The 16,746-nt window shown below is 50.3% G+C and overlaps 7 protein-coding genes across 8 annotated transcripts; 2 read left to right on the plus strand and 5 right to left on the minus strand.

The window, feature by feature from the left end:
* Positions 1-582: 582 nt before the first annotated feature.
* Positions 583-1,373, minus strand: HMPREF1120_08882 (uncharacterized protein; the record flags this gene model as incomplete). Its single annotated transcript, XM_009163152.1, has 2 exons — positions 583-1,290; positions 1,341-1,373. 2 exons carry the CDS (start codon positions 1,371-1,373, stop codon positions 583-585), a joined length of 741 nt encoding a protein of 246 aa, XP_009161400.1.
* A 608-nt stretch (positions 1,374-1,981) lies between these two features.
* HMPREF1120_08883 (uncharacterized protein) lies at positions 1,982-3,681 on the minus strand (the record flags this gene model as incomplete). The annotated part of the gene is made up of 2 exons (XM_009163153.1): positions 1,982-3,567; positions 3,615-3,681. 2 exons carry the CDS (start codon positions 3,679-3,681, stop codon positions 1,982-1,984), a joined length of 1,653 nt encoding a protein of 550 aa, XP_009161401.1.
* A 625-nt stretch (positions 3,682-4,306) lies between these two features.
* Positions 4,307-6,931, minus strand: HMPREF1120_08884 (branchpoint-bridging protein). The gene is made up of 6 exons (XM_009163154.1): positions 6,672-6,931; positions 6,401-6,620; positions 6,130-6,347; positions 5,616-5,948; positions 5,348-5,559; positions 4,307-5,298 (listed from the first exon to the last, which is right to left on the minus strand). The coding sequence occupies exons 1-6, from the start codon at positions 6,832-6,834 to the stop codon at positions 4,729-4,731; spliced, it is 1,716 nt and encodes a 571-aa protein (XP_009161402.1). The 5' UTR covers positions 6,835-6,931; the 3' UTR covers positions 4,307-4,728.
* A 414-nt stretch (positions 6,932-7,345) lies between these two features.
* On the plus strand, positions 7,346-9,080 carry HMPREF1120_08885 (uncharacterized protein; the record flags this gene model as incomplete). The annotated part of the gene is made up of 5 exons (XM_009163155.1): positions 7,346-7,800; positions 7,850-7,999; positions 8,049-8,070; positions 8,122-8,670; positions 8,721-9,080. 5 exons carry the CDS (start codon positions 7,346-7,348, stop codon positions 9,078-9,080), a joined length of 1,536 nt encoding a protein of 511 aa, XP_009161403.1.
* Positions 9,081-9,416: 336 nt separating this feature from the next.
* On the plus strand, positions 9,417-10,181 carry HMPREF1120_08886 (uncharacterized protein; the record flags this gene model as incomplete). The annotated part of the gene is made up of 1 exon (XM_009163156.1): positions 9,417-10,181. The coding sequence occupies one exon, from the start codon at positions 9,417-9,419 to the stop codon at positions 10,179-10,181; it is 765 nt and encodes a 254-aa protein (XP_009161404.1).
* Positions 10,182-11,478: 1,297 nt separating this feature from the next.
* Positions 11,479-13,662, minus strand: HMPREF1120_08887 (uncharacterized protein; the record flags this gene model as incomplete). Its single annotated transcript, XM_009163157.1, has 5 exons — positions 11,479-12,004; positions 12,124-12,648; positions 12,711-12,856; positions 12,949-13,467; positions 13,519-13,662. The coding sequence occupies 5 exons, from the start codon at positions 13,660-13,662 to the stop codon at positions 11,479-11,481; spliced, it is 1,860 nt and encodes a 619-aa protein (XP_009161405.1).
* Positions 13,663-15,064: 1,402 nt separating this feature from the next.
* Positions 15,065-16,725, minus strand: HMPREF1120_08888. Of its 2 annotated transcripts, XM_009163159.1 has the most exons (3): positions 16,436-16,725; positions 16,253-16,377; positions 15,065-16,189 (listed from the first exon to the last, which is right to left on the minus strand). In XM_009163159.1, the coding sequence occupies exon 3, from the start codon at positions 16,187-16,189 to the stop codon at positions 15,365-15,367; it is 825 nt and encodes a 274-aa protein (XP_009161407.1). In that variant the 5' UTR covers positions 16,253-16,377; positions 16,436-16,725; the 3' UTR covers positions 15,065-15,364. The 2 variants fall into 2 exon arrangements, with proteins under 2 accessions (XP_009161407.1, XP_009161406.1); XM_009163158.1 differs by having other exon boundaries at positions 16,253-16,725.
* Positions 16,726-16,746: the final 21 nt, after the last annotated feature.

Consider the following 16,746-nt stretch of genomic DNA (forward strand, 5'->3'; position numbering starts at 1 on the left):
GCACTACTGTTTGTTGAAGTTGTGAATGCTATAGGCGCGATCCCACGTCAGTGATGCACCGAATATCCTACTTCGACAAGTAGCCTGGCCCAGACCCAGAGAAACGAGTGACTTCGGATTTTGACACGGATGGAATGGGTGAAAGTGCCTGATCAGAAGGTCATGGGCCTCGTGAAGGACTGGCAATGAGTTCCATTCCTAGTGGCTTCTGCGATCATGTAGTACACTACGGTTTGGCATCCCCCAGGCAAAAACAAAAATTTTCAAGATGGTCGTTGCTGTCGAAACCTAATGTCGAACAGCACAGCTCAGTGTCCCCAACACGAGCGTACACCGCTACCATTCCCACATGCAGCCCAGACCCCGAAGCATCATGTCCGAAGAGGAGCGTGCCACTCTGGACGCTCGCCATATCACCGCAAGCTAGGCTGAAAAGCGAGGACGCTGGGGATTTTGGTGCATGGTTGAATCCGCTCGTTACCGGGTATCATCACATTGCCGCGATTGCAAACATTACCGCAAATTGAATCCATTCAGAACCGGCCTTAGACCAGAAGTCGTGTTCAGGAAGCAATGGCCAGTCTAATCGGCCAGCGAGAGACTCTCGGGTTGCAGGATCGTGCCCTCATGGTCCAGAAGTGTAAAGTCCGAGTCCCATAACGTCGTACAAGAGGTCAGGCTGGTTTCTGTTGCAGAGCTGGATTCGGTATCCGATGTAATGGATAAAGCAGGTCGAGGTACACGCCATGAGATGCGGGCTAGAATTTCAGGCCGTGGTGTACTAACCTTTTCAGACCGGTACAACAGTCCTGGTTCGATGCCGTCCGCGGGTAATGCCCATGCTTCGCCAGTATCGTGTCCAACCGCGGGTTGTCCAGGTCGTCGGACGCGGCATGGTCTGATGGGTCGGGACTTGGGTGATATGCCTTCGCTAGTAGGGCGCCTCGGGCTATGCGGCAAGATATGATGTGAGGGTTGCCGTCGTCCTTGGTCAGAAGGTGGTGGATCTCCAGGAACTTCCCCGGATTGATTGACATGTCTCGAGATTTGAGCGGGCCACGAGCCGGTCCGGATCCATGCTTCAAGTGATTGAGCCTCGACAACCTTTTCCGGTTGATACTTTCCGACTTCATTTGGGTCTCTTTTGTCAAGGAGAGATGGTTTAGAAGTACGACATCGCTTGAACGGTGGACATTGATCGTTGTCGGATTGTTGTTCATCGTGCTGCAATGATTTGCGCTTATGGCCAACAGAGAAAAGTGCATTGGACCCGTCATCTCTCTGTGGTGCCTAGTGCACGTCAGTTCCTGAGGTGACACAGACAAGGAGGATAACACTACGACTGGCAAATCCCATGTATTTGGCGGGGTCATGGCTGCTAGACACGAGTAATGAGAGCTTATTTTGAATAGTGTGGGCAGAGATCACAGGAGAGGAAACGTAAATTGGACCTGCGGAATACGTTGAGAGGAGGTAGGCCTTCCCTCCTTCCTCAGATCCGGCCGTGATATCTTTCAAGCTCTGCCTCACCGTTTGCTCGTTGGGGGGGTTAATTGGGAGTTACCAGGTACGGTGCCTTCGGCATGCAGTGTGCTGACACCACGGGTATTTGATTGTCACAACCGCGCTGGGCGTGTAGTCCTGGTCCCTAGCAGGGAGTCTGTGAATTCAATTGGAAAAAATGTCCGCAGTTCATCTCTGCAGCGTGCCGCGTCTGTGAAACCAGCTGACATGGTACCGCAAACGGAGCGACGGACTTTCAAGTTGGACAAACTGTCCTAATTGTAGTAATACTAGTACTACTAGTAGTGGTAGGTAGTTGTAACAATACTACCTCTATTACTCGAGAACGAAGAACCCAATTACCATATACAGTTTAATCCTAGTAAAATGCACGTCTGTTGCCAAAGGGTGCGGGGTTGTTCGACTTTGGGTACTATAGTAGCAGGCTTGAATGCTGATGAGCCTTGTGAGCAAGTGGTTACTTCCTCTTTTTCTTCCCAGAGTTACTTGGCTCAGACCGGATCGTTGCGTCCGGGGTGATTTGCTGGACGCTTGGCTGGCTGACCGGAATCACTCTTTCATCGGCTAAGCTGTGATCGTCAAATCGCTGGGACAGTCCTGATCGCGATGAAGGCAGTTCCTGATCTAGAAAGTGAGGTTCGGACTGATTGGAGACTTCGAAATTTAAGTCAGCCGGTAACATATCGATGGCAGAACGGATTCGATTAAAGTGCTCTGGAAGCCACAAATCGTAGACGTTCCGGACAAAAGTGTATGCCTTCCACCTTTGGTCTCCTTCTGCCGTCGGCGAGATGTTGAATTCGGCAATTGAATGTCGGTAGAACCTAACATCTTTCTCATTAATAACAGCATAATGACCGTAAATTCTCACATCCGCATCGCTGTGAGAGATTGAAAAGCCATTAATTTCCTGGTTTAGTTCGTTCTCCCGGCCTACAAGGCGGAAGAGTGTAGTCAGACCACGTAATATGACGGATTGACTGTGAGCGTTCTGTCGATCAGCAATGTCAAGTCCGGTTGCTCCGCATTTGACTTCGCTGGTGAGAAATGGAAAATACATATTATACGTGGCTGCAACTAAGGAAGAATCAGCAAGTGGATCGCCGACATAAGGTTGCAGCTTTTGAAGCTGTTCTCGATTGAATGCATCTCTCTTAAACCCAAGGCCAAAGTCAGGCTGTGGACGAGGAGCAGGACGGGAACCAGGAGGCCTGAGAAAAGGAATAGCGTTGACCCAGCATGCGTTGGTAGTCTCTCGAAGAATCTCTAGGTGTTCGGCTCCCTTGTCGGCCAGTATCTCAGCTGAAGGAACAATAAGCTGTGCAATATCGCGGATCACCTTGGTCTTGTTAGCGCCCCTCATTCTTTTGCACGTCTTCTTGAACAGGCTGTCGTCGGAAAAAAGGGTATGTTCAGGTGGTGGCTGTGGTGCTTTCAGGAGCATTTGGCAAAGCCTTTCACTTCGAGCGGTAATACCTCCTTCGTAATCATCCATAAGGCTGCCACACTCCTTCAATTGATCTTCAAACAACGGATGTGTATACGGCGCACTCTTCTGATCCCGCGGTTGTTGGCTGCTTGGACTCTGTGTCTGGGTTGTTTCCGTACTCAAGCTGGCATTTGAGCGTTGGCAGCTAAGGGAACCCAACCGTTTTCTTGCGAGCGCATGATTAACGATATCCCGAAATCGATCCATTGTCTTCTCTTGTTCTTCTGTTGGCCAGGTTCCGTTCTCCCTCCAGTATTCAACCCGAGCCTCGCTAATTGTCTCCCACCCAACTCGTTCGCCGACTGAAGCTGCAGATGTTCGTAATCGTTTTGGGAGCTGCTCGGACGAAGAGCGGAAGGGTGGAACTTCACCTTCTTGAGGTCGCTTTGGCGTCTTCGCCTGCTGAACGGAATCGGGCGCTGTCTGGATAGGATCGGCACCTTGGAGGCGCAGGCTTCTGCATCTTTGCTGCGACGAGTTCTTAACAGCGGATGTGATGCGAGGACTTCGTCGTACCCTGGTAGCTTTACTGACGCTACCTCGATGTGTTTGTGCTTTTTAAGTCAGCGCAGTTACAATGATAAGAGTTGCGACAATGTACCTTTCCTCGCCTGGGTTGGCATACGCCGTCTCTTTTGAGCGGCTAAAGGTGCTGAACCACTTACCATGCCGATTGAAATCGCAGGGTCGAAGCGCTTGTCAGTGTTGCCGCCGAATCTGTCGAAGTCGGGATACGCGTCCGCGGGGAAGCCGACGAAAAAGCCAAGCCTACTTAACGCTGAGGCAATCGAGCACCAATAATACCATTGTCCCTCCTGGCCAGCAGCGACATGAGAAGCGAAAAACAGTTATTTGAGCCTTGATTTAAGAGGACGTTCTGGTTCATGGGACAAAAAAATAACGAGTCAGACGCTCTGTTCGCGCCTCCGCCGTGATTTAGCAGCTTGGGTTAATTAGTTACCGAAGATGCACTTTGCAAAAGGTATAGAAATCGGCCTATACCACGCAGTATAGTACCTGCTACGTCGTATCAGTTAGGTCGGAGTAGTTGTATCCTTTTCTTTGCAAAGTGTTATAGAGTACTACTATAAGGTAAAGGCATAAACTAAACGTGTATAAATTAGCCCCTAAATATTAATAGAGTATACTGGTACACGTTTAGTCGATCCTTGTGGTAGTTCTCCGCGATAGATAACTTGTTTGCTTAGGGAGTGCTTAGGACGCGATCAGGGAGTACTTAGTTAAAGCTCAGGTTAAAGTGTCCTTCGCACACCCTCTAGGATCAAACCGTAACTGGCAATCATGATTCTTCTCGAGTAATAGAGGTACTAGTAGTAGGATAATGAGATTCGACTTCCGGATTTCCCGCGGGTCGAGCCGCGCGTGGAACTTGAAATTCCCCGCACGCTAACAAACAAGCACCGCTCCACCAACTGCATGATTCAAGTTGCCATCGTCGCTGAAGACTACTAATCAGCCATCGAGTTGCGCTTGAGTACATAAGTCGTTACCCGAAGAACATGTAACGATTTCCCCTATTGGCAGTTCTGCACAGACAACGCATTGAAAGGCGAGCTCAATGCCCGTACGCAAGAATCCGTTTTCATTTCCGACTGTCCACAGCGACTCTGCACGATTCATCCAACCCTGCCATTCCTTTGGCCCTGTCGTAGCTAATAGTCCAACATCGTTCACGGCGAACTAGGTTCAACACTCTATGCCGACGGTGGCGGCGGCGGTACATAATCATCCATGCCAGGTGGTGGCGGCGGTTGGTTATCTGGCGGAGGAGGTGGTGGAGCTTGTGTATCCGGTGGTGGTGGGGGAGCATTTCCAGCAAATTGTTGAAGGAAACTGCTGAGGCTAGGAGGGACCGCTCCTGCTACTGCGGCTGGAGGCGGCGGGACTCCGTAAGCAGCTTGACCATCGTAGCCGGGATACCCTCCATAGCCGTAAGGCTGGGCAACAGGCGGAGCTTGCTGCTGCCACGGCGGTAGGTCGTGGCTGGCCGGAGCTGATCCATAGCCTCCATGACTATCAGCACCACGATTCTGCGCCCAGGGCGGGAGTGACGTTCCGCCTTCTCGGGCCCCGTAGTCACGCTCCTGGCGATCACGCTGCCATGGAGCAGGACCACCAGTCGGTTGCCGCGCCCATGGGCGGGAGTCCCTGTGCGTGGGGGCGCCGCTATATGAATCTGCTTGATCATAACCACTTGGAGCAGCCTCGATGCGGCCAACTGGACCATTGCCAGATGGATTGCCAGAAAGTTCTTGCATGAGATTCTAGACCGGTCAGTGAGCTGATTCAACTGCACACGATGAGGACACATACCTCCATTTCTCTGTCGACTGCATCAGCAGGACCCAGGCGTCTCTGAGGCCCACCATATCCTCCTGGAATATGGTTGCGTGAATCCGTGCCGCGCTGTCTGTCTGGGCAGTCCCTAGCCATGTGTCCAGCATTCCCACAGACACGACAGATGATATTGGCAGTGAAATTGCGCTGCTCTGGACAGTCGTACTTCCTATGCCCGATTTGACCACCTAAGAATCGTGATTAGCGAAAGACGAATGAAACGGAGAATCTGGCCGAGACTTACAGTTCTGACATGCCTGGTTTTCATCGTCACGGAGCGTACCGTTGAGAGCCGCGAGTTCGCGAAGCTGGTTTCTCTTGAGCTCGTTTTGGCCTTCGGGAATGGAAGCCGCGGTTTCAATAACGTTGTGGATCAAGGCCTTGGCTTTGTTGACCTTCTCTTCTGTGTCCGCCATGATGAGACAATGCAGGTCTTCTTCCTGGTTGCTAGTATGAGCAGCGTCAGATCGTCCCTTGCCCTCCTTGACAGAGCCTTTGCCTCGAATGGCAATCTTGGCCCCAGACTCGGACTCCATCTTCTTCAAGGTGTTTCCACGGGGCCCAATAAGTAGTCCAACTTTTCGAAGAAGAAGCTAAGTGTTAGTATGTGATTCTCAAGCAGATGACAGGGAAACGTAGTTAGTGAGAAAACAGGATGCCACATCTACCGTCACGACCGCAAGGCGCTGGCGATAGCAAGTGGAAAGGAGAGCAAAAGATGAGGGCTTGTAACAGAGTTAGAGGGTTAGTTAGCATACTAAAGTTAATCTCGGGATAGTCGTTGACAGGCACGTAAACCTTTTCCTGAGTCTTGGTGGGCCGTCTGTAGTCAGATGGCGGATGGTAGTTGGGGATGGTTTTCATGGCCTTTTCCACCAGCTTGTGTCGCTCATCTTCGAGTCGCTTTCGATAGCGAAACTCGCGTGTATTGACACGACGGCCAAAGTTGTCATATTGTGGTGGAGGTGAAGGCGACCTGTTGGACTGTTAGCAATCTGGTTTGCACCAAGATGAGGGCTTGAAACGCACCTGTCTGCTTCCGCAGGGACCACATCGTTGATTCGCAACTTCTGACTGATCTCTTCAATACGGAGATGAAGAGTATATGCCTCGAGCTGTTCAGCTGTCATGTTTGCCTGAATCATTGTGGGAAGGCCCATGAGCCCGGCTGCCTTGTTCTCCCCGGCTTCTCCCCAGCGGTTACGCTTTCTGCGTCGCTTGGTACCGTCGCCATCGGTGGTGGGTTCAGCTACAACGGTAGTAAGCATCATGCTAAGCGTGCCTGGGATAGTTAAAGTACCTCTGGTAGGACTTCGCCCGCGCTTTCCAGAATCCCCATGAGCAGGAGGATTCATGGAGCTGCCATTTTGCGAGTCCGCTGCAGCGCTGTCGCCCCCAAACCGACGGCGCGTTCCCAAGGGTATATTGTTGGAGCCAGTAATGCCTTGATTGCGCCACGCCATCTTGAGTACTGCAAGATGAACTGGACGATGAAAGATGTGTGCAACGAGGATTGCGACTGATGGCAATCACGATGGACGATGTGCAAGGCAGGCTGAGTAGGGCGCAGTTTATTATTATTCTACCACTGCCAGTGTCCCTGCGCTGGGGCAAATTCAACTTGTCAAACACGCCAAACGTACCAAGCAGTTACTAAGCACGATCATAGGGATGCCTGAAGTTGCTGCACGTGCCACCTACTACTACTACGCTATGCTGACTTATACAACGTTGTAGTTAGCTTACATAATTTACGTGCTTATTTCGCGACACCACACGCGTCTTCAACTGTAGACGCGTTAAGTGCTGTTGGTCTTGTTGCTCACCTTGTCTTAAACTGTGATTATGTTGTGTAGGATATACGCAAATTGCCGCACATATAAGAGTCAGGAGGCGCGGGAGTCATTTCCTTATAACGGAGAATTCAAATCTCTACGTTGCGAACAATAACAGGTTCGCAGGGGTTTGGCCACCATGAGCTCAGAGGGATATTCCTCCTGTGAGGAAGACTACCTCGACCCGTTGAGATCTCAGATTTCGGCCTGTCTTAATGAAATACATAGTGCAGGATCTTTTTCAACAGCGGGTTACAACGTGAATCACATTCACCCTGGTCTAGGCGTCAAAGGCGTCGGTCCGATCAGACTCCCATTACTTCCTGAAGATGCGAATGCTCTTATTCAAGTGAGCCGCCAGTCCACTTCTGACAAAGAGGAAAAAGCGGTTGCTCGTGAGACTGTCAGGAAGACCTGGGAGATCGATGGGGAAGAGTTGTCTTTCGGAAATGAGGGCTGGAACAGCTGGCTTTATCAAATTGTTGTAAAAGTTCGCGAGGGCTTGGGTATCCCTCCTTGTGCTGGAAGTATACGCGCTGAGCTTTCCAATTTACTCGTGTATGAGGAGGGCGCATTTTCCAAACCTCAGAAAAAGTCCGTCAAATCAAGAGCTCACATCTGGCATTTTGGCTGACAATTACAGCACAGAGATGACGCGAAACATGTTTGGGACACTGGAGATTTGCTTACCATCCGAGCACGTCGGTGGCGGAGTTCGCTTGATTCATGGACAGGATGAAAAGGTTCTTGAAACGCACAAGTCGTCTTCCTACGGCGTCTCTTATTTGGCTTGGTAAGACAGCTCCCCATTCAATACAGAGTCATACTAACTGGGAGTGAAGGTACAATGATGTTTCTCATGAGGTAGGCAGCATTGTGCTCGATAGGTTTTAAATCAAGGGCTTACGGGAACAGGTGTTACCAGTTCAGGCCGGGTACCGAGTCGTCTTAACATACAATCTCGTCAACAATAGTACTGAACTGCAGCTTTCAGCTGCTGTACAGGATGTTGAACAGTCCAGGATCAAACAGATGCTGAACAAGTGGTACTCTATGCCAAACAGACCAGCACTGATGTGTTACGCTCTGCAGCACGAATATACTAGTGCAAAACTTCAATTTAGGCTGCCAAAACTTCGACTCAGCAGTCTAAAGGGTGACGACTATTATCGCTGTTGCCAGCTTGACAGCGCTTGCCGGTCTAATGGCCGCTTCTGTGTTTTTTTGTCCACCTTGGAGAGACATGTGAATGTGACTGGGTCTAAGGATGAGGACTATGAAGAAGTTGAGGAAAGCTCTTGCTTACGCGATATTGTTACACTTCACGGCGACAAACTTCAAAATACCTCGATGCAGACAGACTGTCTCGCACGTGGGTATGAGCATAGTCAGCTCGTTAAGCAATGGGCTGTTGGCCGCTTGGACGATGAACCTTCTCAGAGCGAGCGAGTTTACCATGATACCGTAAGCCTTGTGTAAGTTGAAGTTGAGTCTCTGACTGAATACCTATGTAGGTCGCCATCATTGTTCCTCGGGTCTCTGCCGCGGAGAGTCTGCTTGGGCGCGGTTACACGGCTTCTGATTACTCCGAGTTACTCAGACGACTTTGTGATATCCTCGAGAACTCGCACGACGACTATGAACATGATCTCTTCCGCGAAATGATAGTCCAAACATGCCGAAGGCATATTAAAAGACAATACAACAACAATCAGATGAAAGATGCTTTGATGGGCCAAACAGCAATAGCGTCATTACGTATCGGGAAATCTGAGCTAGCGAGAGCAGCCCTCGACTCCGTGAAGCATACCTTCGACGCGTCTACTTTCCAGGAGCTCGGCCGGCTAGGATATGAGGACACCAGAGACTTGTGAGTTCGAGCATGAACTGGGCCACTGCCCCAGCTAAAAGAATTTCAGTTGCGTGGAAGCCTTCTCCCGCATTCCGAACCTGCACCTCGTTGATCGTGGCCTCCGTGCATTCCAGTCGGGTGTAGCCTCGGACACTCCCAGACCGCAATCCAGCATGGAATCAGAGCACCAGTGGGCAGTGGAAGTCCTTTGTAACGTTCTGAGTTCGATCACAACGGTCTCACCTGAGGATGCAGGAGCTGTGGTTCAGCTTTTGGACTCGTACAGGGACGAGGCGGTGTGGAAACTGTGAGTTCTTCATGAGAAGGTGAACCTATATGGAGTTTTCAACCGACTAGGATGCTGACTGAACACTGGTTAAATAGGATCGACTGTTTCGTACGTCGCTTTCTGGATGAGGAGGGCTTCACAACCACCCTCCTGGTGGAAGTTCTTTGCCACGCCCAAACAGTGCAGAAGACAGACTTGATGGAACATCTCCTCCCCGCGATTTTGCATCCAGCAGTCTCATCTTTCCAGTTGCAACAGTTTTCGTCCCGTCGAAAACATGACTCATGCAGCAGCGAGGACTACCCATTTTCTTCGTGGCCACAATACGATTGGCTTGATCAGACAGGTGAACAGGATGCTGCTGTCGTCATGTCTTTGTATCGTCACCTTGCCAAAGACAGTTTGAACATCGCAGGGCAACTCCTGACAAAGATCGCAAATGACATTGCAACTATCCACGACGACGACCTCAACACGTTCATCATCCCGCTCCTGCGCGAAATGATCGACATCACCATACTTCAACCAGCAGAGGCCTCTCGATTCTATTTCGAAGCCATCTCTACATATATTAAAAGGAAGGTTGGGAGGGGGCCTCCAAAACGCAGGCGCTGGCAATTGCAATGGCAAATCAAAGCTCACCAGGCCCAATCCTCTCTTCGGTCCCTGCCTGAGACACAACTACGCCAATGCCTTGGAGATGCCCGGTATCTGGACTTGATGGAACTACGAAATGTCAGGGTGCAGTCCAAAGAGGAGCCCATTCCCAGCGGCATGGAGGGCAAACCTACCCAGTTATCTGGCCCAGTAGCGAGGGAAAGAAAGAGGGAATGAAATTTGATCGTGACGCTCGGTCCTTCTCAGCATGTATAAAAGATTGACTTTGGAAACTTGTACTATTATTATTCGTTGTCGACCTTACCGATCAGTCCTCTTTGTAAGAATATAGAACATGTGCTTTCCTATGTCTTTTAGTGAAGCGGAGTATTGTACAGCCGTTGTCAATATGCCATATTAGTAGGACGAAGGCACACACTATGAGTCTCGCAGTTCGACGGGCCGTACAATGTTCAAAACTGGGTTAGGGGAATAACTGTATGCAACTAATAACATGGACTTGGAATTACTAAGAAAAAGCCACATAATCTTTTATAAGACACTAAAGCTTGAAGTCACCGCTCTAAATAAAGAAGCGCCATCCGGTTTGTGACACCTTGCGGCCTAAAGCAATTCCTGCCTTTGAGACGGTGGTTGAGAAGATAAGCTTACGTCTCAGGAGGTGCAGACAACCTTCGCCCACTCCCGAGAATCTAACAGCACCTGTCAAGACTCGCGTATATTCCAAGTTGCTGCTCTTAGGTGCGAAGGCTACTAGGTACTAGTACCTAGGTACCTAGGAACAGGTGTATTTATACCCAGAGTGGGATGCTCGAAACTGTTATCAAGCCTAGAGGTCGTGCAGAATGCACTGGTCCAATGTCCTAGACGACTGGTTTGTCATTCGTTCCTCGCAATGCCATTCTGCAGTGAGAATGAAAATAGACCAAGAGATATCAACACTCCTTCCAACAAGTTGTACACATTGCGGGACTCGGTATGCAGTAAGCAATTAAATTGGAGGACGGTGCCCCGAAAGGACAATCACACTTTGCAAACCTCCATAATGACGTCCAGTACGGCCAAAACAACCTACCCTCGCAGGCATGTGCTGGCAGATGCTTTTAGAACTAGCAACCTCCGTGTCAACTTCATATCCTCATGCTGGTACCAGAATAATAAGGGCGGATGGACGATTGAGAACAGAATGCGCATGCTATTGGTCAATTAAAAGTACAATTATGTTGTGGATCGGGTCGTAGTCGTAAGCAGACGGTGGCCGCGGAGCGACGAAATACTTCTCGATGTTGTCCCCTTGATGGTGAAATCAGCAATGTGATCAGGTGCCGCGATTGCTGGTTACTTTGGCAGATTCGGCGAAGGGCCTCTGCCAAACGGATTCTGCCAGGCAGGGACGAGAAGGCTTCTCTTCGAATATTGTCTGTCCTTTAGTCATGCCAGATTCCGTGTCTTCGGGTCTTGAAAACAAGTCGGCGGTCCCTGCAGCAGTTTTGCGCGGAGCAGTCTTCCCTTTCTATACCTCGTGAAGATCCAGATCCTCCCACTTTTCCAGCAAGTATTCCATACCGATATCGGAAATGCCATTCACAGTTCGCTGAAAGTCCATTCGGGCAGAAAAATCAGCCAACAACTGTTGACAATTCTCCGGTAGGACAATATTCCTTTGCTTTGCAGTCTGATGGAGGAGAAGAAGGACTCCTTTCCCAACACGGAACCTGCGGCTTGCCGCACGGACGGTTATGCATAGCTTGAAAAGTGCGTCTTGCGAGTCGGGTCGGTCGTTAAGGCCTTCGAGAAGTGGAAACACCGCGGTGGCGATAGGTTGCATGATGATGACAGGGAAATGGTCCGCGCCCCAGTTCAGTCGGATCTGTTCGAGGAGTTCCCCGATTTCGATGCAACTTGTAATGGATATCTCCTTCCACGGACTTCTTTTGTCTTTCTGCGGTGTTTCCACCAAAGAAGGCTCCTTCAGTTTGCCAGCCTCGAGCGCGGCTATCTGTTTGGCCATCATTACAACGACCCAACGATGTAGCGCGCTGACGTTGTAAGAATGACGAGTTAGCGCCTGCTTGACCATTACAAAACTGGAGGCTATGAAAGGATCCGCATATGATGGTTCTCTGCAGACGAGAAATGAAGAAGATCAGGCACTTACTGCAAGGCAATCACATGAGGCATTGATTTCTCATGCATCTTCAAGCATTCAGGAAGAGTGTGTGGCCAATCGCCCAATTGCCGACAGACGTTCTCGAGTTCTGCCATGATCATGGATGAATCATCACGAGCCTGTTTCACGAACAGTGCCTCCACCCGCGCCGCTTCCTCGATTAGTGAGACAAAGGCAAGATAATGGCAGTTATGGTGAAAGGTGACGGGATTGTGAGGTTGTGGATATGGCATCCATCCATCATGGTTCTTCTTATGGTGATCCGAGGGAGGCTTTGGTCGAGTCGGCACCTTTGTAAGCTCGGTTCTTTCCAAGCTCATCAAAGTCAACGAGTGAAGCGTGTACAAGCTCCACGAAAGTCTGTCAAGAGACCGATCAATCTTGCTGAGATACTCTGGGGACATATCGCCATTCCGATGAAGGTTCCGCCGCCACTTTTCAAGGCCTTTTGCACGGTAAATCTGTTCATGAAGGACAGCGTTACCGAGCTGATCTTGACCATTGGTGTTGAGGCTGGTAGAAAAAGAGCAACAGTTAGTATCTTGCGTATGCAGCCAAGCGCGAGATATACCTACTAGGTCCATTGGACTCCCAGGGTTGCCACGTACGCCATTGAAGAGTGACCATTCTGAGCATCGAGTCCTCTCTTGGCTTCGTTGTAGAATTGTTTTCGGATCCATTCGTTGGGCTCCGAGCCGTCTTCTGCAAGAGTGTCAAGTAGCTAAATTACGCGTTAGGAAGGGCAGACTGCAAGAGCTGGATCTTCACTTACGCACGCGTCGGCCAGAATCATGTTCACGAGATATGGAGTACAAATAAGACTTGTAGTGTCACGGACCGCATGGCTTCCAGGAAAACCTCCTCATCCACCCAGTGCCACCAGGGATGAGCCCATGTACACCATAATGACATGAGGTGCGAGACAAAATCATCATCATCGGTAACAGTTGTCCATGGTTTGGCGGGCACAGATATTGGGGGGTTGACAACATCTTGAATTCGACCCATCATACGGCGACGTGTGGATCGGACCTTATGCCGGTAGTCGCTATCAGGTGTAGAGGAATCATGGTGATCATGAAGTTGAGCTTGGATGTGAGAGTGCAAGTCCTGTCGCGTCGCGTTGTCCCGTATTAGACTGAGTAGCGTATCCAGCTGGTCTGGCGTAGCAGTGCGGATGGCGGTCAGCAACTCGTCCAGTAGGTGGCGATCCCACTCCAGAACATCAATCTTGCGCTTAACCGCAAGTTTGCGTCGGCCGTCATCATTTTGGTCCTTGACACATTCGGTGTTGTGCGAAATACAGGAGATGCACGGAATGCCGGCATCACACTGACTAGAGTCAGTCAAGCCTGGAAGGAGTATCTAGCATGATTTACGGACCTTGGACCGTCGCCGCTTGCAAGCAAAGCACGCGACGCTTTCCTTCTTTCTTTGCCTTGGGTCGGATGAGGAGGAAGATATGAAACTGTGCCCATGCTCGGGTGATATGGCTGGGGCAACCGTCCGGAAAGGGGTCCGTGACATGTTCGACTTTTCAAGTCAAGAACATCCTTGTCCGCCCATGAAGAAACTGTACATGGAAGCCGCAGTCAGATACACGCCGTCGTCGAAGGATACCCGCAGGTGGAAGTTGATCGCACCGATCGGATCGGAGCTGGATATATATGAACTAAAGTATGAGGTCAAGAACGCGGATATCTTGTCCGATGCCACCGGCGACGCTGGCACTGCGTCACAGGCCTGGACGGTCAGCTGCATAGCGTCGTAGGCAGGTGGGAAAGGGCGTCATTTGTGCAGTAGAAAGAAGTCTGACAGAGCCATCAGGTTCGCGTGGTGTCGCGCCAGCACGTGCGGGTCTTCAAGTTGGAGAAGTCCCCGGGGGATGCTCGTCAGACCAAATCTTGCAGGTCTGGCAAGTCGGGAAATAATGACACCCCCAACTTCGTACTGATCCAGTGCCAGCGGCGCGGTTGTGGACCAGTTAACAGCCACTTTCGATCTCGGAACAATTTCCTTCGCCAGGCATCTGCCAGTGGCGCAGTGCTGTTCTACTGGCAGTTCAAGTTGGACTAGTAGGGAAACCCGTCCTCCAACGCTAAAAAGCTTTTTGAGTGGGCGGACTAATCAAGCAATGACGTTGACTCTTTGAGTTTCACTGGCGCAACTTGAACCCCTCAACTTGAACAGGCTGTTCGTTGGGATGCAGTGCATCAAGTCGGCACAATTTGGTGATGTACTGTACTAGTGGAGGAATAGATCTGATCTTGCATCGGCTGTGCTACTTCTGCTGCCTACTACTAGGCAAGTACCTACTAGTAATACTGTCCGACATGGCTGGTTCATGAGTACCACCTTGCCTATTCACCCCTACACCAGCTTTCAAGTCGCGACAGAATTTAGCTTCCAGTTGATGCTAGAGTCTTGTTAGCCACCAAAGGGCGACAGCAGTTTAGTTGCGCACATCACCATCCGCCAGCACGTACAGTTCTGCGAATAACATTATTCAAAACCAACTCTGGAATGCCATCAACGTCACTTTCCCCACGATGGTTGGTCCATCTGGCGTGTGGGGGACATTTTTGAGGTATTGCCCGGATGAATAAGAACTTTCTGCGGCGAGGAGTCAACAGAATCATTCATTTTCCAGGCCTGTCTTCAGGAGCACTAGTAGTTGTTCACAGTTTGCCGTGCTCTCACGCGGGTGCCAGACATTGAAGCTTGATCTTGCGGTTCAGGCCTGATCAATCATATTCGTTTCGTTCGCAACCGGGAGATCTGCCCCCATGGATGGGAGAGCTATCTACCAGTACATAGTATCCTGTGCTACATCACTCCAGCTGGTACAGGTCCCTGTTCCAGAAAGTTTTCGGATGCGCATTCACCGAGCGGCAACATGCTTTCCATCAAGAACGTTAAGACTTGCGAGTCATTCCGCGGTTCTTGTCTCCCTGTCATGCATGTCAAAAGAGCATAAAATCAAGATTTTGCAGGACCTTCTTATATCTAATTGCGACACGATAAGGCTTAAGGCTAACGGCGGAGACTGTACGTTCTTGCCGGCTTAAATTCAACAGGCTTATATCCATGACTATCGACCACTATCAGAAGTCATCGCCCAGGGACACTTAGCCCAGAGCGACATCATCCGTGTAAGTGAAGGTACCATCTACTTCGGTTGGATCCAATGTGCTCGCCACACCTATTACGGCCACAAGGTTGAACCTCTTCACTTCCTCTTGTCTTCTTCCATGCCCTGCACGATCCATTTGCTGGCACGTTTGGCATAATCATCCAAGCGATCCTTGTCCTGTAGCAACTCTTTGATTTTGAGAGGCTTAGGAACGTCACAACCCTTCTTAACACCAGGTCGAGCATACATCATCTCCTCCCACTTTTTCAAGGCTGGGAATTCATCAATGTCCACACCGGCCCAGCCAGCCCAGATGACCCATCCGACGGTCGTGATGTCCGCTATGGAGATGTGGTCACCCACGATGAATCCCGACTTTGAACCCTGGAGGTGCTTATCCAACACCCCATAAAGCCTTCTGGTCTCGTTGATGTATCGGTTGATGCCGTATTCGATCTTTTCCGGAGCATACCGGAAAAAGTGATTCGCTTGGCCCTGCATCGGTCCGAGCCCAGCATTCTGGAAGAACAGCCAGTTATTGGTCTCGTAATTCTCGCGCGAACCAGCCGGGTAGCTAATCTTATGCTCTGTGTCGTATTGTTCGACAAGATACTGGAGGATGCTGCCAGACTCGAACAGTCGAATTTTTTGGCCGTCAGTGAATGTGTCGGTGATGGCGGGAATACGCCCATTGGGATTGATTTCTAAGAACCATGGCTCCTTCTGCCGGTTTGTCGAAATATCAATGTGCTCGACCTTGTAAGGCAGTCCAAGCTCTTCGAGTGCAATCGAGATCTTGATTCCGTTAGGCGTTGCGTCTGTGTACAGGGTGATGTCTGGCCGTTTCGCGGTCGACATGCTAGCGGAGTGGGTGCTGGAGCTGGATACGTGCCTGGCGTGTTGAAGGAGACGTTGCAGCATCTGCCGTTGAAGATGAGTTTTGTATCGAGCACCCAGAGACAACAGAAAGATTCAAAGACATACCGATAATGTCAGCTACTCTTCGCTTGCGCTGAAATCAGCCCTTGTCCGTGATATCATGAGCCTAAAGATGAATAATGTAAGGCCGCTTCCTCTAGCGTCGACGACTCCAAGTTTTCCTGGTGTCGCTTAAGGATGAATCATGTGTAAGCAAAGGACGCTCGTTGTGCTCTGCGCTATCCTTACCACTGTCAGTTTCAAGAGATTTGCTCTCATACCAAGTTCGGTGTTGCCATCGTGCCGTGCCTCGTGGAGACAGATGCGCGGTGTTGGGTAAGCAAATGCGGGGGTCAATTGTCTGCAGCCGAGGCGAGGATTCGTTACTAAGCATCCCGTCGTTTCTCTCGCGGATCTGGAACAGTCGCCCTTGTCATGATTGATACATTGCGCCTCCACCGCGAGGATCACTCACCGCATCTACGACATTGTTTCAAGGTCGATTGGTCGTTCTTCAAGTTGAGCCTGCAAGATTTCTCAATCGTTGTGTCTTGAGCAGA

Source organism: Exophiala dermatitidis (assembly GCF_000230625.1).
Source record: "Exophiala dermatitidis NIH/UT8656 unplaced genomic scaffold supercont1.8, whole genome shotgun sequence".
NCBI classification, from domain to species: Eukaryota; Fungi; Ascomycota; class Eurotiomycetes; order Chaetothyriales; family Herpotrichiellaceae; genus Exophiala; species Exophiala dermatitidis.